This window comes from Otolemur garnettii, unplaced genomic scaffold, assembly GCF_000181295.1.
Source record: "Otolemur garnettii isolate 467f Iridium unplaced genomic scaffold, OtoGar3 scaffold00162, whole genome shotgun sequence".
NCBI classification, from domain to species: Eukaryota; Metazoa; Chordata; class Mammalia; order Primates; family Galagidae; genus Otolemur; species Otolemur garnettii.
Genome location: NW_003852557.1, coordinates 458,522 through 479,755, shown reverse-complemented (window position 1 = coordinate 479,755; position 21,234 = coordinate 458,522). Strand labels below are relative to the sequence as shown.

The 21,234-nt window shown below is 37.7% G+C and overlaps 1 protein-coding gene and 1 non-coding gene across 4 annotated transcripts in view; both read left to right on the top strand.

Moving 5' to 3' along the window:
* Positions 1–21,234, top strand: part of MBTD1 (mbt domain containing 1) — a 78,335-nt gene that overhangs the window by 54,521 nt on the left and 2,580 nt on the right. For all 3 annotated transcript variants that reach the window (XM_023519214.1, XM_023519216.1, XM_023519215.1), the window contains 9 exons: positions 1,764–1,898; positions 2,740–2,828; positions 3,035–3,269; positions 3,871–3,926; positions 4,252–4,356; positions 10,748–10,895; positions 11,747–11,829; positions 12,323–12,557; positions 13,053–13,130. In XM_023519214.1, the coding sequence (XP_023374982.1) occupies positions 1,764–1,898; positions 2,740–2,828; positions 3,035–3,269; positions 3,871–3,926; positions 4,252–4,356; positions 10,748–10,895; positions 11,747–11,829; positions 12,323–12,557; positions 13,053–13,130 (1,164 nt within the window). The remainder of the gene's footprint in view (positions 1–1,763; positions 1,899–2,739; positions 2,829–3,034; positions 3,270–3,870; positions 3,927–4,251; positions 4,357–10,747; positions 10,896–11,746; positions 11,830–12,322; positions 12,558–13,052; positions 13,131–21,234) is intronic.
* Positions 9,444–9,577, top strand: LOC111728498. Its single transcript, XR_002775772.1, has one exon.

Below are 21,234 nucleotides of genomic sequence, written 5' to 3'. Positions count from 1 at the left end.
AAAAAAAAAAAAAAAAAGATTGAAGGATTATTTCTATCTTCCATCTCTGATTTTACATTTCTTTAATTACATCATTTAACTTTTTTTAAGTCAGTTTAATGCCTTTGTACAAGTAAGCCTTGATGTTAAATCACAGAGTTCAGCAATAATTAGCAAACTCCTAAATTTTTCTGTAAATTGTTGATTGTAAAACTAAAGGTTTCATGCTATGAATTTTCATCATAGATGTTAAAATGTAAAAATGCTGACTGTACTTTGCTCCTAGCTTAAAGTATGAGTTTATTGGCCCTTTTTTATTCCATTAAAGGCTTTAAATTAAACCTTAATCTGTTATCAGCATAAGTTTTATTTAATTATAAACAGGATATATTATATACTTTTTAATCTAAGAAATGTCTTCCTATTTGCAAAGGATATACAATTTTAAGTGATTTCACATACTTTTGTTTGTTTTCATTGAACTTTTTACCTAGCATGTTCAAATCTTATTTTGAAATAAATAAGACAGAAAAATTTAGATTCTTGAATAAGCCATATTCAGATTATCCGAGAGTAATCAACCACCTAATCAATTGGATAAAGAAATTTCTTTTAAACATACTTGAGGCTCAGCGCCTTTTGCTCAGTGGTTAGGGAGCCAGCCACATACACCAGGGCTGGCATGTTCGAACCCTGCCCCGGCTGCTAAACAGCAATGACAACTGCAACAAAAAAATAGCTGGGTGTTGTGGCGAGCACCTGTAGTCGCAGCTACTTGGGAGGCTGAGGCAAGAGAATCACTTAAGCCTAGGACTTTGAGGGCACTCTACCAAGAGTGACATAGTGAGATTCTGTCTCAAAAAAAGATTTATATATGTATATATATATATATGTATGTATATATGTATATGTGTGTATATATAAATACACATATATTTATATGTGTATATATATAATACACATATATTTGTGTATATATATAAATTTTTTGAGACTCAAATATATATATGTCAAGTATATATGTATGCGTATATGTGTGTGGATTTGGACTGGATTTATGTGACTTATCAGGGTTTTATTACCTGATCACTTTTCTTTATTTTCAAAACAATGCATTATGGTAGAAAGTCCCACCCTTGATTTCATTGAGAATTTTTTTTTTTTTTTCAAAAAAAAAAAAAATTTCGGGCGGCTCCTGTGGCTCAGTGAGTAGGGCGCCAGCCCCATATACCGAGGGTGGCAGGTTTGAACCTGGCCCAAGCCAAACTGCAACAAAAAAATAGCCAGGCATTGCAGCGGGCACCTGTAGTCCTAGGTACTCAGGAGGCTGAGGCGAGAGAATCGCCTGAGCCCAAGAGCTGGAGGTTGCTGTGAGCTATGATACCACGGCACTATACCGAAGGCAACAAAGTAAGACTCTGCCTTTTAAAAAAAAACTTTCTAGAGACATTACAGGTAAAATTAAATTATATTCGAAGGAGGAAACCATGCTGTGAAAACAGATAAATTAATTACATTAAAGAAATGGTTCTCAAAGTTTAGTCCATAGACCAGAAGCAGTAGTATCACCTGGTAACTTATTAAACATTTAAATTTTCAGACTCACTCAAAAAATCTATTAAATCAGAATTTCTGGAGTGGGGAACCAGCCATCAATCTTAACAAACCCCATGAGTGATTCTATTACAGATACACACTAAAGTTTGCCAATTGTTATCAAATGTTATGTTGTTTGATTTACTTTTGTTTTCTTAAAACATAGTGAATGATTTTGTTCGTTTTAGGTTACAATGCCCTTTTAAGATATGAAGGATTTGAAAATGACTCTGGTTTGGACTTCTGGTGCAATATATGTGGTTCTGATATCCATCCAGTTGGTTGGTGTGCAGCCAGTGGAAAACCTCTTGTTCCTCCTAGAAGTAAGTAGCTTATTTACCTATAGTGTAATTTTATATATGTTTGCTTTAATCCTATTTTATGCTTGGTAACAATAAAGTAATATAGAAATTAAAATAGTAGCTTGGCACCCATAGCACAGTGGTTATGGCACCAGCCATGTACACCGAGGGTGGTGGGTTCGAACCTGGTCCAGATCAGCTAATCAACAATGACAGCTGCAACAACGACAATGATGACAAAATAGCCAGAAGTTATGGCAAGTGCCTGTGGTCCCAGCTACTTGGGAGGCTAAGGCAAGATAATCACTTGGGCCCAAGAGCTTGAGGTTGCTGTAAGCTGTGGGGCCACCGCACTCTACCAAGGGCGACATAATAGAACTCTGTCTAAAAAAAAAAGAGAGAGTAATTAAAATAGTATTTTTTGGTGTTGGCAACTTTTTTGTCAGCAATACATATACTTGTTTTCTCTGTATGGTCACTTTTTAGAACCTTAATTAATAATCTGACTTGCAGGGAAATTTGTTACTTTTTTTTTTTTTTTGAGACAGAGCCTCAAACTATCCCCCTGGGTAGAGTGGGGGGGATCACAGCTCACAGCAACCTCCAACTCCTGGGCTCAAGCGAGTCTACTGCCTCAGCCTCCCAGGTAGCTGGGACCACAATGCCCAGCTATTTTTTGGTTGCAGCCGTCATTGTTTTGGCGGGCCAGGCTGGGGATTCGAACCCGGCACCTTAGGTCTCTGTGTCTGGCGCCTTAGCCACTTGAGCCATAGGCGCCGAGCCTTGTTACTGTTTTTTAACAAATAATTTATGAAGCACTTCTTTTTGTTAAATGTGTAACTGGTTATTTCTTTTGTTTTAGCTATTCAACATAAGTATACAAACTGGAAAGCTTTTCTAGTGAAACGACTTACTGGTGCCAAAACACTTCCTCCTGATTTCTCACAAAAGGTAAAAGCAGATTCTTAGGAAGACTGAAGAGCTCTAACAAAAGGAGTAACTTAGAAGATTTTTAAGGAAAAATTGTTTTAATGTGATGAGCTAGATGATCTGTGTTAAATTTCAAGGACATTCACTATTTTTAACAGTACAATATTAAAATTATTTGCAGATCTTTGCCATGAATTTCGAACAGGTTCTGTCTGCTTTGCTTTAAGGTTTCAGAGAGTATGCAGTACCCTTTCAAACCCTGCATGAGGGTAGAAGTGGTTGACAAGAGGCACTTGTGTCGAACACGAGTAGCAGTTGTGGAAAGTGTAATTGGAGGAAGATTAAGACTAGTGTATGAAGAGAGTGAAGATAGAACAGATGACTTCTGGTGCCATATGCATAGCCCATTAATCCATCATATTGGTTGGTCACGAAGCATAGGCCATCGATTCAAAAGATCTGGTAAGCACTTAAGACAAGCACTCCTTTGGGAAGTGTCATTGACACTGTGCATTACACTACTTGGTTGTACCACTACAGAATTGCAGAGATCAAATATAGCATTCTAATTGTTTGGGCTGCTTATTCTTCCTTAATTAATAAAAGTTCACACCATATTAGTGTCTTTATTTCTTCCATTTCTCTCAATTAAAAAATAATGCACTTTTGGTCACAACTAATTATTTTCTACTCGTTTTTTATTCAGCCCATTTGAAAGATCTAAAGATAACCTTTCTCTTCATTCAGTTTTAATCAAGATAGCAAGATTAAATTTGGTTAGAATTGAGAGTAAACACCTGAAAACATGCTTCTGAAGTTGTAAATCTCTAACTAGGGAATTATGAGCATTCTAATTGGCTGAAGGTATTTGATAGCATATGCACATGTACTCCAAAAAGAGAAAAGACTAGTAAAGGATATTATTCACCATACATGTAGAAGGCATGTCTTTTTGCCGTGTTTTATAGTATTACATACCTTATGAGTTTGAAGCCTTCAAAGAAACGTGGTTTTTGGTCTTCTCACAAATGCTGACAGATTAGTATGTAACTTTTCCTTGTAGATATTACAAAGAAACAGGATGGACATTTTGATACACCACCACATTTATTTGCTAAGGTAAGAAGTTTTTATAAGAACCCTCATTTGTAAATTAGATTTGAAAGAGGGTTGTGGGTTTTTTTCCTAAAATTATGGACATCACAATTACATATATGTTCACTTAAAAGAATTAAGACCATGTAATCCATAGGTGTCACAACTCTTTATTATAATTATTCTTAAATTTTATTTGTCTGATTTCTCTCTAAACCTTAAGGGAAGTTCAAGTTATAATAGTAGGTAGGTAGGAGAAGGCACCTGGTAAATCTTTTCACATTGGTAATATTTAATTATTAAAATGACAACATTTATATAGTAGATGTGCTTTCATATAATTCTTTAGGTAAAAGAAGTAGACCAGAGTGGGGAATGGTTCAAGGAAGGAATGAAATTGGAAGCTATAGACCCATTAAATCTTTCTACAATATGTGTCGCGACCATTAGAAAGGTAAGAAGATAAATTTTAAAATATATAAATGCTGTTACAAGGAACCAGATATAAGCTAATAGGAAAAGGGGGCCCCTAGCATATTTATGTTGATATAAAATATATGTGTCTCCGGATTTTTACTGTGTAGAAAGTTAATAGGAATTTCAAATAAGTTGCAGTTCTTTTATGAAATCTTTTTAATATAGTTTGTTATCAAGATTATTATTTTGGGCTTGGCACCTGCAGCTCAGCAGCTAGGACACCAGTCATATACACCGGAGCTGGCAGGTTTGAATCCAGCCTGGGCCTGCCAAACAAGAGAGACAACTGCAACAAAAAGATAGCCGGGAGTCGGGCAGCACCTGTGGCTCAAAGGAGTAGGGCACTGGCCCCATATGCCGGAGGTGACAGGTTCAAACCCAGCCCTGGCCAAAAACTGCAAAAAAAAAAAAAAATTAAATTAAATCACTGGGAGTTGCGGCAGGTACTTGTAGTCCTAGCTACTTGGGTGCTTAAGGATGCCCAAGAATTTGAGGTTGCTGTGAGCTGTGACAGCACAGCACTCTACCCAGGGCGACAGCTTGAGAATCTGTCTCAAAAAAAAAAAAAAGATTATTATTTTGAATCTGTGCCTATACTTGTGAAAGTGTATCCTATGTTAGAAGAAAAGTATTTAAGCCAGGCAAGGTGGCTCATTCCTGTAATCTATGCTTTGGGAGGCTGAGGCGAAGATCACTTGAGCCCAAGAGTTTGAGGTTGTAGTGAGCTATAACAACACCAGTGCACTCCAGCCCAGGCAACACAGCAAGACTCTGTCTCTAGAGAAAAAGAAAAAAGGAAGAAAGAAATAACAGTATTTATTAAAGTTACTTCCTGGTCAAGCCCAGTCCAACACAGAATTATAGGAAAGCCAAGTTTATCTTTAATTTCTTTGTTTCCTTTTTCTTCTTGGTAGTAAATTAGTTTCTTCTTTTCTCTTTTGTCTCTTCTCTGAAACTACTCTTACAAAAAGATCTGTAAGAGTGGTTCTCAGGTCTCAGTAAAGCATCAGATTCCCTGGGGAACTCTAAAAATACAGGCAAGCAGATCCCTTCTGTTACATTCTGATACAGTCAGACTTGATTAGGACCCTTGATTTTCTTTTTCATGACATGGTCTCTCTGTGTTGCCCAGACTGGTCTCAAACTCCTTAGCTCAAGTTCGAAGTTTCCTCTTCAGCCTCCCAAGTAGCTAAGAATTTAGGCATTAGGCACCCCACTGGGAGTGCATTGATACTATTTATTTTTTTATTACCTTACAGACATTGCCTTTAAAATCTTATTTTTTTTTTTTAATAATGTGTATTGACCAGGCATGGTGGTTCACACCTATAATCTTAGCACTCTGGGAGTCCCAGGAGGGTGAATTACTTGAGCCCAGGAGTTTAAGACCAGCCTGAGCAAGAACAAGACCCTATCTCTACTAAAAATAGAGAAACTAGCCGGGTGTTGTGGTGGGCGCCTATACTCCCAACTACTTGGGAGGTTGAGGCAGGAGGATTGTTCAAGCCCAGGAGTTGAGGTTGCTGTGAGCTATGATGACATTATGGCACTCTAGCCAGGGTGACAGAGTGAGACTCGGTCTTAAAAAAATAAGTAAATAAAATAAATTTTTAGAAAATAAAAATGAATATTGACATTTTTTTGAAGGCCCCGGGTGATTCTCATGAAAGCCATGGTTAAGAAATACTGTGTGGAATCTGCTTTCATAAAGCTGTAACTTAAATTGTGATTTGCATTTCAAAAAAGTTTAAAACCTAAAGCCAAAAGAATTATGCCTGTATGCCTGGTGGTCACTCAGGAAGATAAGACTGGCTCCAAACCCTGTTCTTCTTTACCTAACTAGTGATTAGAACCACACGATAAGATTTAAAACATAGCTCAGTGCCTGTGGCTCAAGTGGCTAAGGCACCAGCCACATACACCTGAGCTGGCAGGTTCGAATCCAGCCCGGGCCCGCCAAAACAACAATGACGACGGCAACCAAAAATAGCCGCTTGAGCCCCAGAGTTGGAGGTTGCTGTGAGCTGTGATGCCACACCACTGTACCCAGGGTGACAGCTTGAGGCTCTGTCTCAGAAAAAAAAAAATTTAAAACACACATTCCCATGACCTACTCCATACCTACTCTACCAGAATTATAATAAATAGGCTGGGCATGATGGCTCGTACCTATAATCCCAACACTTTGGGAAGTGGAGGCAGAGAGATTGCTCAACACCAGAAGTTCAAGACCAGCCTGAGCAACCTAGTAAGACTCCATCTCTACAAAAAAATGAATCAGTGTTTTTTTGTTTGTTTGTTTGTTTATTGGCAGGGCACTATGGCGCATGTTTGTAATCTTAGCACTCAGGGGGTAGATTGCTTGAGCTCAGGAGTTTAAGACCAACCTGAGGAAGAGTGAGACACCCCCACCCCACCCGACCCCCATCTCTAAAAATAGCTTGGGCTGTGATGGGCACCCATAGTCCCAGCTACTTGGAAGCCTGAGGCAAGAGGATCACTTGAGCCCAAGAATTTGAAGTTGCTGTGAGCTTTGGTGCCATGGCACTCTACCGAGGGCAACAAAGTGAGACTCTTGTCTTTAAAAAAATTTTTTTTTAATTACCTAGGGTTTCTGAGAAATTGTACTTGTTTAAGAGAAGAAAGGAAGGCCAGGCATGGCGGCTTATACCTGTAATCCTAGCACTCTGGGAGGCCATGACTGGTGGATTGCTTGAGCTCAGAAATTTGAGACCAGCCTTCCTGAGCAAGAATGGGACCCCATTTCTATTAAAAATTTTTTAAAAATTAGGCGTTCTGGCAGGCACCTATAGTGTCAGCGAGTGGGGAGGCTGAGGCAAAAGGATTGCTTGAACCCAAGATTTTGAGGTTGCTATGAGCTACAACTGCGTGGCGTTTTACCCAGGGTGACAGTGAGATTCTTTCTCAATTAAAAAAAAAAAAAAGAGGGCAGCGCCTGTTGCTCAGTGGTTAGGCAGCTGGCCCCATGTACCGAGGGTGGCAAGTGCCTATAAGTCCCAGTTACTCGGGAGGCTGAGGCAAGAGAATCGCCTAAGCCCAGGAATTGGAGGTTGCTGTGAGTTGTGTGACGCCATGGCACTCTACTGAGGGCAAGAAGATGAGACTCTGTCTCTACTGAAAAAAAAATTAAAAAGAAGGGCAGTGTCCTTAGCTCAGTGGGTAGGGCACCAGGCACATACACCAAGGCTGGTGGGTTCAAACCCAACCCAGGCCAGCTAAACAACAATGACAACTGCAACAACAAAAAAAAAAAATAGGTGGGCGTTGTGGCATACACCTGTAGTCCTAGCTACTTGGGAGGCTGAGGCAAGATAATCACTTAAGCCCAAGAGTTAGAGGTTGCTGTGAGCAATGATGCGACAGCACTCTCTGTTGCGAGGGCAACATAGTAAGACTTTGTCTCAAAAGAAAGAAAGAGAAAAGTTCTCTAGGTGATTCTAATTTGAATCATCAGTTTGGGAACATAGCACCATCATACCATCTCTGTTCTGTGAAATGAAAACAAAGTGTCCTGGGGGAAGAATATCAAGCATCATTAGAAAATAATAAAAAGGGACTTTATCAAACAAATGCAATCAATATAACCTAATTCTTTGTTCCCTCAATGAATCTACAACAATAAAAAATAAAATTTAAAATCAAAAAAATGTTTATCTCATTATGAAAAATAAAAGAAAATAATTAATAAAGGCCAGGTGAGGTGTATCACACCTGTAATCCTAGCACTCTGGAAGGCCGGGCAGGTGGATTGCTTGAGCTCAGGAGTTTAAAACCAGCCTGAGTGAGACCCCATCTCTGCAAATAGCTGGGCATTGTGGCCAGTGCCTATAATCCCAGTTACTTGGAAGGCTGAGGCAAGAGAGTCATTTGTTTGAGCCCAAGAGTTTGATGTTGCTGTGAGCTATGATGCCATTGCACTCTACCAAGGTCAACAAAGTGAAACTGTGTCTCAAAAGAAAGAAAATAATAATTGTTACAGTAGATTTGGTTTGGACTCTTAAAAAGTTTAGTCTTACAGAACAAAGGTAAGATGTGGAAAAATAATTTTAATACAAAATAGACTGTAAGAGAAATACAAAGTTGGAATGCCAAGAAAGATGAGATTGCATCTTGGGGGAATTAAAGAAAATTTTGGAAACTATGTCTTGAAGGACAGAAAAAATAGGCCCAGCAAAGATGCAGGAGGAAACTTATGAAAAAAGAATGTTCACAAAAGCATAAAGATGGCAAAGTACAGAATAAATTTAGGAATGGCAAGTAATCCACATGCAATACATACCCAAAAAGTTGCATTGGATATTCAGGCAAGATTTTTTATTAGAAGAAACAAACCCGTTAAAGTCAGCTCCAGGAGAGTTGAGCTCTAAGGAGTTGAGCTCCAGGAGTCAGCTCTAAGGATGTGGTGTGCAGTCTCAGAGGGGTGAGAAGTGGAAAGGCACGGCCCCAGGATCATTCTCCTCACCTCTCTTTGTCCCATTTCTGCTCCATCCTGAGTCTGTGCCACTTGTCTCTCACACTGTCTTGATTGGTTTCCTGCTCGTTCAGTCTCCACATTGGGGCTCTAGCCCTGTTTTCTATCATAGCCTTCGGTTCCAGCCCCCACCTGTGACTTGGTAACAGCCTGTGTGTCTATTAGTTCTAATTGCTGAAAGAAATCTCAGTAGCTGAGCTCAGCCTTTGGCTCGATTCTCTGCCTGATGACGTATAGAAGCCCTTGGTCTAGTCAGCTCTATATTTTTTTTTAATGTACCTGGACCCTTTCTGGCATAATCAGCTGTGTTTACGAAAATGAAAGAAGTTAATGCATAGAGGTAACTTGGAGAAAGGAACTTGGGGCAGAGACTGCAAGACAATATAGAACCAGGTACTACAGGTTTTACAGGTTTGGTCAAGCTATTTGAAAGTTGTTTCGTAGACAGGATTAGTTGATAAAGATTTCTGGTGAGAATAGAGGTAATAGTGAAGTAAAGTTTAACTGTGTTTAAGATGGGAGTTGTTGGTAGAGGATTGCTAAAAGTAATGATAGCAAAAGAGAAAATCAAGGGCGTCTCTATCTCTCTTGGGGCTGTGGAGGGTCCAGTTTCTCCTCAGCCAAGGATGGAGGCCAACATCAGCCCCGAGGACCATTGTCAGGACTGCCATGAGCGGGCAGCCTTGTTTTCCTGCCTCAGACATTTGGAGTTAAAAAAAAAAAAAAAGAAGAAAAAGTCAAGAGATTAATGGCAAGGATAAGGAAAGAAGGAACTAAGTGTTTGAGGTATAGTTGTGGGACCTGGATCATCAAAACAGAAAGAAGTGAAATCGGAAGTGTAAGGAAGGGTCAGAGGGAAAAGGGCAACCACCAAAAGAAACGTCAGAGAGGTGAGAAGATTGAGCAGTAGACCATAATGTGAAGTTTGCGCAGTTAGATAAGGACAGAAATAGTACTGCAAGGAGTTACATAGTATGTAACTAGAATTGAGTCTCTGGTGAATAGAGTTCATTGTACTATTTTTATAATTTTGAACCTATTTCAAATAAAATATTTTTAATGGAAATTGGGAAACATTTTTTAGAGTGTAAGAGAGAGTATATTTAGAGCAAGGTCCCATTGGTAGTAGGACAAGATGGAGAAGTTTGTTTTAGTTTTTAAGAGGCATATATCTGAGGCATAAAGAAAGTAGCAAGAGGCCCTTTAGGTGGACCATCCTTAGTTATCTGTCACAGAGTAGCATGGTTGTTTATAGCAGAAGAGAGGTCAAGATAGAGCTTGAAGAAGATGGAATAGATTGGAAAAACTCCTCTCTGTGATAGTAAAGGTATTACCAATAGGATTTAGAGCCTAGCCAGTGCTGCATGTGGTCGCATGTATCTGCCTGCAGTCCCAGCTACTTAAGGCAGGAGAATCACTTGAGCCCTGGAGTTCAAGGTTGTAGTGGGCTATGATCCCATCTGTGAATAGCCACCATACTGCAGCCTAGGCAACATAGCGAGACACCGCCCCCCCCTTCTCAACAAAAAAAGAAATAGAGCCTAGCTAAGACTCGACAGTTAAATTGTAGAAGAGTACTCAGCCCAATTTCATAACGTCACAACAGCAGGCAGCTTTAGCCATTGGCAGAAACACTGCTTTTCCTGACCTCTGAAATCACTTCTGTGTAATCCTGCTTTGTTTTCTGGTACACATTAAAATTTGCATAGGTTTTTAATTTTAATTTTTGTTATTTAACATAATTCAATAAAGAACCATTTTTCCCTTTTAAATACTTTTATGTGATTGATTTTCCTTTCTTGTAGAATGTTGCTTAAAGTATTTTTATAATAGTGGTATCTGATTTCAAATACTTATGATTTTATTAATTTAAAAGGTGCTGGCTGAAGGATTCCTGATGATTGGGATCGATGGCTCAGAAGCAGCAGATGGATCTGACTGGTTCTGTTATCATGCAACCTCTCCTTCTATTTTCCCTGTCGGTTTCTGTGAAATTAACATGATTGAACTTACTCCACCCAGAGGTATTTCATTCCAATATAAACATTAGGCTTTAATCCTTGCTTGCTTCTTACATGGTATCTGTTAACAACATATAACACAATTCTAAATTTTCTTGCTATGTGAATACATATGTATGTGTGTATATATAAATACACATACACATACACAAAAGAGTTGTGGGGTGCCCTAAAAACATAAAGCTAGGTTTAAAAATTATATTAGTATAGAATTTTTCCTGAGCATCTATATATTTTACGATATGATTTCATTATATTTTCAAGTCCTATTGAGACAGTAATATAGATAGCAACAGGCAATTGCATAGATAAACTTTTTTTTCCTAAATAGTTACTTCAGCCTTTCTCAAAGAAGTTTCCACCTTGGATTACCATGTGGCCTTTTAAAAGGAGTCCTATCTTACTTTAATGACTTAACCCATGATTCATTTTTAATATTTGAGCATTAGGGTTTTCTCTAAAAAAAGAAGGGGGCAAAAGTAAAACTAGGGTCTGTGAAAGTAATATTTTCTCTTAGCTAATTTTCTTTCTTGCAAAGAAAGAAAAACATCACTCCAGAGTATTAAATGGTAGGCTGTTCTAAAGCCTAGGATTGAGAAAGCAAGTCTGTCCTTGCAGTAAACAGAGAAGAGTCACTTTGGCATTAGGGTAAGTAGGCACACCTATATGTTTAGAAAGGTGGGCAATTTTCTTACAACATGGAGGAATTGTTGCACTTAACAGTGTTAGCGTGAGTTAAAAGTTAATCATACATCCTAAAATACAAGATTTTGTGTACTGAGTTACTTTGTGTCTCCATTTTAAAATTCTCATTTTTAAATGAACTGCTGCTTAAACCAGTTGTGTTTTTTTAGGTTACACAAAACTTCCTTTTAAATGGTTTGACTACCTCAGGGAAACTGGCTCCATTGCAGCACCAGTAAAGCTATTTAATAAGGTAAATTTCAATAACAGCATAATAATTATGGGGGGGTTGATACCCCACAAATGCAAATCATTGTTAGAATTTCTTAGTGGAGATTAATACAAACAAATGTAAAGTATAAAACAATATAGCTGTCTTGAGTGTGGTCTAGTGTTTATAGCTAATTGATCACAACCAGTTATAGATTTTTTTTTGTTCTTCACTCTCAACTTCTTCACTTGACTAGCGTAAGAATTAGTCAGGCAGTATATTTTCTTATGAATCAAAGCTTATTTCCAGATTATTCTCATTTTTAATCTGAGTAAAATAGAAATAAATATATTTCCTAACTAGTTCTTAAATGCTTCACCTTTATAGTATGTTTAAATAGTTAAAGAATTACTTGGGATTTATGTTTTAAATTATATTGCTTGACTATGCTACTTCTGTTAATTTCTTAGTGATAGTGGAATTATGCATTCTTTCTTCTTTACACCAGTGTTGATGTTTTGCTTCTCTATATCAGGATGTTCCGAATCACGGATTTCGTGTAGGAATGAAATTAGAAGCAGTAGATCTCATGGAGCCACGTTTAATATGTGTAGCCACAGTAACTCGAATTATTCATCGTCTCTTAAGGATACATTTTGATGGATGGGAAGAAGAGTATGATCAGTGGGTAGACTGTGAGTCCCCTGACCTCTATCCTGTAGGGTGGTGTCAATTAACTGGATATCAACTACAGCCTCCAGCATCACAGTGTAAGTTGGTATACAGAAAAGGTGTCCTTTTGTAAAAATCAGCAGTTCTCCAGAGGACTATCTTACATAAATCATCTTGTGAGCTCACAGGACAAGAATATACCTAAGTCTGATTGGTTGCCAGGTAAGATACTAAGACTCAGCAACAATCTCACAGACTCAGACTGTGTGTACTATGACAATGTGAACTCGATAATCAGTTACATAATAACTGTAGAAACACAACAGTCAACAAATTGGACTAGATTTACTGTTTTCAATGAGCTTAAAATTGCAAACTAAAAATGTATCAGTATATAAGTGCTATTGAGTAAATAGTGGAATCTGTCTGGTATCGAGGCCCATGGTTTTGTGGGAACAGAACAAATACCCTTACTTTCAAATCATCGTGTATTCTTTATAAGCATTATAGTCTTGGTAATAGATAGTTTATCTAAGTTGTATCTAGAATAATTAGCAATTATCTGGTACCAATTTTCCTTTTTTATTTTTCAGCATCAAGAGAAAGCCAATCAGCATCTTCAAAACAGAAGAAAAAGGCTAAGTCCCAGCAATACAAAGGACATAAGAAAAGTGGGTCACCACATGGTGTTCACACACATTTTCTAATTGTTAACCAATTGGGGTTACTTACAGTATTCTTACACAGAAAATGATACCTCTTGTGAGAACTGATGATTATGTATTATGTACCATGCTTAAAGGTGCAGTATGCCATAAAAGGCAAACCTTTTCAATAATGAGAACCACTTAGATTTAATTGACAGGAGAAATTATTACCATTGTATTTAAAGAATACATGGCAAAGAATGGTTCTCAAAATAATATAAACCTACTAAAAGTTAATCCTTTTATAAAATGATTTTAATTATTTTAAAAAGCAGATGTTTGATACTTACAGTAGACTTAGAGCCTAATAAACACATCCTTCTTACAAAGCAAAATTCTCCAGAATAATACTTAAAAGAAATCCAGGCCAGGTGCAGTGGCTCACGCCTGTAATCCTAACACTCTTAGAGGCCAAGGCAGGTAGATTGTTTGAATGCAGGAGTTCAAGACTAGCCTGAGCAAGAGCAAGACCCCATCTCTAAAAACTAGCTGGGCATTATGGCAGGCTCCTGTAGTCCCAGCTACTTGGGAGGCTGAGGCAAGAGAACCACTTAAGCCCAAGAGTTTGAAGTTGCTGAGGTCCATGGCCCTCTACCCAGGGCAACAGAGTGAGACTCTATCTCATAAAGAAGAAAGAAATCCAAGTTGAGGGTTAGCAAAGTCAGTCTTAAGCAAATTGTCCTAAGTATACTTTCTGTGTTATACTTTACAATGAATGATTATTGGTAGTAATAGCCAAAGTAAATATAAAATTTACCCAATTTCATTCTGAGATAAGGTGATTTGGTGTTTTTTTTCGGGGGGAGGGGGTTGTTTTTTGAGACAAGGTCATCGTTCGCTTGCTCTGTCACACAGACTGGAGTATAGTGGTATATGATCCACATTTACTGCAACTTTGAGTTCTAGGCCCACACAGTCCTCCCACCTCAACCTCCTGAGTAGCTAAGAATACAAGCAGGCACCACTACACCTAGCTAATTTTTTTAGTTTTTTTAGTTTTTAGTTTTTAGTTTTTTTAGTTTTAGGGTCTCTCTCTGTTGCCCAGACTTGTCTTGAACTCCCTGGCCTCAGGCAGTCCTCCTGCCTCAGGCTTCCAAACTGCTGAAATTACAGGCATGAGCTATCACCTTGCCTGTTAATTTTTAAAGGTATCTTTAAAATTAAAAGGTACACTTGAAGGTTAAAACTAAAACAGATTTTTCCAGCTACCTTACCAAGTATGTGCAAATATGGTGTTCATATAGTGCTGTGATATGTCTCATTAACAATCAAGAGACTAAAGCAGCATGAAAAATCAAATATACCCTGTTCTTAACTTTCTAATTATAGTTGTTTGTTCATAATTTCTTAAGTAGAGAACTAGTCACCAAAGTGGTGTTTTGAAAAATAAGTTTTCAGGCCAGGCACAGTAGCTCACACCTATAGTCCTAGCATTCTTGGGAGGTTGACATGGGAGGGTTACTTGAGCTCAGGAGTTCAAAACCAGCCTAAGCAAGAGTAAGATGGTATCTGTACTAAAAACAAACAAAAAAAGAAAGAATTAGCTGGACATTGTAGAATGCACCTGTAGTCCCAGCTCCTTGGGAGGCTGAGGCAGCAGGATTTCTTGAACCCAGGAGTCTAAAGGTTGCCTTGAGCTAGGCTGAGGCCAGGGCTGTCTAGCCTGAGGCAACAGTGAGACTTTGTCTCCAAATAGAAAAACAAGTTGAGTCCCATCCTGAAACCCAGATTAGCTTCATACTAGAAACAATCCCACAGGCCTTTCTCTTATCTTCTCTTTCATAGGCATAAACCTCCCACAGGCCCAAAATTATTTTGCCCATCATATAAAAGAAAGCATTGCCAGATCAAAATTAATTCCTATTTGTCTGGAAATAATTAGGAAGAATTCACATGCATATTTAAGTCAGTGGACTACTATAGGAGGCGAGACTGCTAAACTTCCCATAAAGTGAGTAGCACAGCTGACTTTAGCCTGTGTTTTCACTTCCCATTGAACAAGACGTTGAGGATTTTCTTTCTAAGATACCAAATTTAAAACTCTTTATTATTTACTGGCTATATATGACATAGCTTTTTGGAACTAATTTGTAAGTACTACCTGCACAGTTCACTTGCCTCTCTCAAGGTTCATTTCTGGCTTGTGGGGTTTAAATTATTTTGAATTTATGGGCTGCGGACATGGGTAGAAATATGTGATTAATGAAGTATAAAATCAGTACCCCAGTTTTTAGTGGTATTTATCATCACTAGATTTCCGGATTAGCTAGAAAAATGAATTTAGCTCTGCGTGTAGCTAAATGTGACATTTTAACAGCACTTAATAGTATGACATTATCTCTAATGCCCTTAAATTATCTCTTGGATATAGAAAGGAAAAGATTACAGACCCACACAGTCCCACATCAGAAACTCTTGGGGACAAATGTGTTTTGGAATTCATAGTTTTTTGGAATTTAGAAAAGAGTCACAGTCTATGTAATTTACATATCATCCCTTACAGACTCTGGGGCATTGTCTGAAGCAAAATATGTCAATGTTTACATTAAATGGACCAAATAAAGTCCATAAATAGTATGACCAGGTGACATATGGTTTTGTTATCGAAGTTACTACTAAGAAACGTTTCAAATGTTGGAACTGAGGATAAGGAATTGTAGTGCTATATTAAGAAGTAGTTTTCATTAATTTCAACGAATAGTTGGCTAGAAATATTTCTCACAAGACTTTAGTTAATGAAATAAGGATTTGAAGCTTAGAAACTTAACATCCATAGCATGCAGACTTATACCAATAGCAAATGGGCTTTAAAACCTTGGTTTAAGTTTGCCTGTAGATTGTCATAGTCTGGCTCTGTTGTTTCATCTGCCTGCTTTTTGGTGTTTTTGCAGTTAAAATCATCCATCAGTATGTTCTTTGGTAGTACTTGGTGTTTACAGAAATAGATGGTTGATTGGTTTCTTTTTGTCCTAGCTTATTTTTGTAATGAGCTGTGTCCAGTGCTGTAAAGGGATAGTTATTAACTAGCACTTTTGAAAATAAATAACATCCTGCTGAGAGGAACATAGATTGTCTGATCTCAGAAGCCTCTTTTTTGTAAGGTATAGTAATTCTAGAGCAGGAAAAGGTAGTACTATTGTTATAGATTTCACCACTTTTAGGAACTAGTGTAAGTAGTAAGAGTTGGAGATGTCGTTTTGCATTTTTACCGCTTAAGTAGGTAGTATATTAGAAAAAGTTTTAAATGGTTGCTGCTGGTGATTTTGGTTTGGCAGTTCATGATTCTGTGCTTTTTGGTAAGTTAGGTCCAGATCATTTTACATAGGAATACTGTCTGCCTTAGGTTTATCTTTTAGCTCGGATGTTGTAAAGGGTAACTTTCTTACCACTCTTACCTGAGTTGTTGTATACTCTAGGAAAATAGACATAACTTACAGTCACAAAGATAAATAAGTATCTTTCCACTTCCAACCTGATGAATGCCTTGTGCTTGGTTATTCAGTATTTGCAAAGTTTAGGGTATGATTTTGATTGGTGAAAGTCTTGTACAAGTCTTAGAAGACTTATATTTGCTTATGAAACTAGCCAAAGGGTGTGATAAATTTATTTCAAAAGAAATTAGATTGTTTATGAACTTGTAAGCAGTAATCGTTGAATTTTAGAAACACTTTTAAGAATAAGAATTACAAGGGTTTTCTAAAAGAGTGGTTTATAAACTAAAAGTTAGGTGAACGTATTTTATATTAATAAAATACTGCCACCCAGATAACACATTTAAACTATTATTACTTTGACTTCTCCTTGAAGGCCGGTGTTTGGGCATATATGGGCAATGAAGTGCTACCCTAAAAGTAGTGTTTTAAGACCCTTAAACACTACTGAAGTGGAGTTTTCACCCCACCTCAAGCAGAGATTTGCTTGAATTAAATTAAACAGCTCTTCTCCACACATAAAGCTCTCTAGCTGGGTGCGGTGGCTCACGCCTGTAATTCTAGCGCTCTGGGAGGCCAAGATGGGTGGATAGCTTGAGCTCACAAGTTCAAGACCAGTCTGAGCAAAAAGCAAGACCCCCCATCTCTACTAAAAAGTAGAAAAACTGAGGCAAGAGGATCGCTTAAGCCTAAGAGTTTCAGGTTGCTGCGAGCTATGATGTCATGGCACTCTACCCAGGGTGACAGCTTAAGAGTCTGTCTCAAAAAAAAAAAAAAACTCTCTGTAGTTCATTTTGCTTTGTTTTGTTCTAAATTTGAGAGTCAGAACCAGGATTGTCAAGCTCTCAGAGAGTAATCTCCCCCAACACAGTCACTTTTCTCTCTCTCTCTTTCTCTCAGTTCCTCGCCCTCTCGCTCGCTCTCTCCCTTGTTTTCAGAAATACAGACCTTGCATAGTTGGTTCTCTTTTTCCAGTGTCCTATGCAACACGCTTTCCTAGTTATATAATGCACTTTTCTACCACGCATGTAAGTAAAAGCTTACTTTAGTCTGACTTGATATTTAGAGAGGAAGATGCCAGTTGGGAAGAAGCCTGTCAGTTTGTCGAGCCTGCCCATGACAGGTGGGGTGCGGAGGAGCTTCTCTGGTGACGAAGAGTTGACTCCTCCTCCATATCGAACCCTTCCAGCACAGACAGCCCTGGAGGCCTTCCCACCTCCCAGCACTAGCCGAGAGTTCAGTCCCAGCCTCAAACCAGGTAACTAGTCACCTCAGCACCTCAGGTACTCAGAGGGTAAAGTACTGGGTAGGGTGGTGGGAGACTGAGCATGGTCTGGCATGACAGATGCTGACTCATTGAATTTTTCTTTTTCTTTCAACTAAAAAATTCATTTTCACCAGTCCTTGGTAGGTACCTCACTAAGACAAATCATCAGGGAAGGATTTTTATTTTGTTATGAAATACTTCTGAACTTCAGATTGGGGTGGTTGTAATTTATGGAATTGAGAGGCAACTTATAGTTTTTTATGGTTTGATGAAAATGATTGAACATTTTCCATTAGAGAATTCTGTGACTTAACCTCGAGGAGAAATGTCATTAGAGTTAGATCTGATTAATCAGATCCAAAAATGAGGCTTTGTTCATAGCATTCCATAGTGTCTTATTCATGGAAAGGATGTCTTTTTTTGAGTTCCACTCTAATTTAAGTTTTGGTAGTAACATTTACTGTCATCTTAATTGAATAACATAAATTTAGAAATATGATACCTATGTGATTTTGGTGTTGAGCTTGAGTGAAATTGATTTTCATAATTTCATGTTTCACGTATGTATAGTGATTAACTAGGGAAGTGACATTTGATTTTAGTTTAATTGGTTAGGCCAAAGTAGTAAGCTTGTATGGAAGACAGCAGCAGGTTTTGCCCTTTGTAATTGCTAAGAACAAACATGATACTATCGTACGGTATCAGAAAGGCTTTACTTGTGTATGATGAACTTTAGACATGGTATAGATCACATAACTGTAAAGCCAAAGTTGTGTCTACCATGGCATGTATTCTGCCATATCTTAACTATTGCTTTTAAACAAAATTGTTTCATCTAATCAGCATTCTTTAAAATGTCTTTTGTAAGTTGAAAGCCTAGATGTGACTTAGTAACTAGCTCTGTTTTCTTCTCATTCTAATTCTGTTTGAAATTTTTTTGCCTCTGCAGTTATTAGCCTTTTTTATTTCTTGCTATTGTAAGATACACTCTTTAGCTTTTGCTTCCCTCAAAGTAAATTGAGTCACCTTGCATATTCCCAGTCTGTTTCTCCGACGATCACTCCAATATTCTTACATCCAGAAGAAGTTACAATACATACTTTTTTTGTATGAAAGACGGATTAGGATAACAGATTGGAAGGCACCTGCTCTTTAATGGACAAACCTTCAGAGTCTATCTAAAAACCATTCCAATTTCTTTTCCTGTTTGCTTAGCTTTTTTCTTTTTGTACTTGTTATTTATGAAATGGTCTTCTTTTGCCTCTGTAAGTATGGATATTGTGAGTTCTGACTACCTTAGAATTTTTATTGTATTTTAGGATATGTTTTCATTGAACACTAAACTGATTTTGGGAGGTATGCGTACGTTTTATGAGAAGTTTCTGGTTAATGTAAAACAGAACTCGGCTTCTGGGATTGGCAAAACCCAAGAACTTAGAGTACTAGATGGAAACAACTTGTCCTCCTTGATGACTTCCTCCTTTCATCAGCATCTGAATTGGGGACACAGTCTTGTGGGGTTTAGTGTGATTTTACTCTGGTGGAACATATAGGTACTGCATTACTACCTAAACTATCTGAAAGCTACAGTTTGATTAGCTGTTGAGTTTATTGTGTATGGGTTTCGTAGCTGGGAAAATGTGATTTAGGGTAGCTTATCTCCCAAAATTTTAGTGTTAGAAGAGTGACTTCCTTTTAAACAGGGCTAAGAAAATGAATTTGTATACAAAGTAACCCATTCGGTTACAGGCTATGTCTTATTTCATCCATCATCCATTAAGAGTTAGGGCTGGAAAGGAAACATGATTAGTGTGAAGATAACTGGACAGGCTTTATTTTAGATTCCATGAAAAAAGTGAAGCTTTACATTAAAGCATTTCACATCTGAGTGAATGTTTCACCTTTATTTTGAGTGACATTTTTAAGCACATCATTTTCATATTTAACATGACTAGAAGGATAATCCAGAAATTTGTGTTAGCAGTAAATGCAAATAGCTTCAGGGTATACTTTGAATCTCAACTTAATCTTTCTTACATTTTAAAAAAACATCTGTTTGAATGGAACATGTTTGATCTTACAGCGCGATAATTCTTTTCTCATTCATTTAGCCATCTAATCATCATATAACAAGATACTGTTTTAATCAACCTTTTATTGTGGGTACTGCACCTTTAATGAAACTTAGTTTTTATTTTCTTTTCCATGGTTTATTTTTATGGTCTTATTTAAATGTCCCTCATACTTAATGCATGTTGGTTAGATTAGAAGGGTAATAATTATATACTTGATATTGTTCTTTTTAAAAGTATTTTTATCATACTAAACAATTTTTTTAAAGAAAGGAACAACTGCATAGTCTGTTTGCTTTATCCTTCAACAGTGATTAGTGGTTTTTTGCTTTTATTATTAGACAGTGTATTCACTTTTCTGTCTTTGGGCTATGAAATATTTAACTACCAATACCAAAACAAGTGAAATAAAATAAATTGCCATCTCTTAAAAAATGATTCTTTAAATTAGTAAGATGTCAGAGGCCATTATTTTTTAAACTAATGATTTGTGATGAAAATCAGAATGGGAAGTATTTCTTTTGCAGCTGCACTATTTGACTTTAAAAGTTGTAGCCATTTTTCTGGCTCGGCACCCGTAGCACAGTGGTTATGTGCCAGCCACATACACCAAGGGTAGCGGGTTTGAACCCAGCCCAGGCCAGCTAAATAACTGCAACAAAAAAATAGCCGGGCATGTGGCAGGTGCCTGTAGTCCCAGCTACCTGGGAGGCTGAGGCCAGAGAATTGCTGAAACCCAGGAGTTTGAGGTTGCTGTGAGCTGTGATGCCTTGGCACTCTACTGAGGGTGGCATAATGAGACTCTGTCTCAAAAAAAAAAAAAAATACAAAAGGTTGTAGCCATTTTACTATTATTCCACCGAGTGACACTATTATTGTTTCATGAAAAGACTTCATTGACTTACTACCTTTCCAATACTCAAGTCCTAATTTCTTTGTAAATTGACTTTTTTCCCCTAATCTGAGCAGTTCATAACCTACATTCCATATATATTCATCTTTTCACTCCAGTTACTAATAAAAAGATACATAATAGAGAAAAACAAAAGATTTTTCTCTTTGATTTAGAGCCAGACACCTGTGGAGGCAGGTGACATTACCGCAGTGAATGTCATAGCCAGCCCTGAGAATGATCAGCTCTATGATAGACCTGAGTGAGACTCAGGATGCCCAGATACAGGAATAGCAGCCAGTAAGTTTACTGATCATATGAGGACATGAGGCTCATGTTTCAAGGTTCTTATGTGACTTCTCATGTTTCAAAGTATACAGTAAAATTGATAAGAACCATCAGCCTA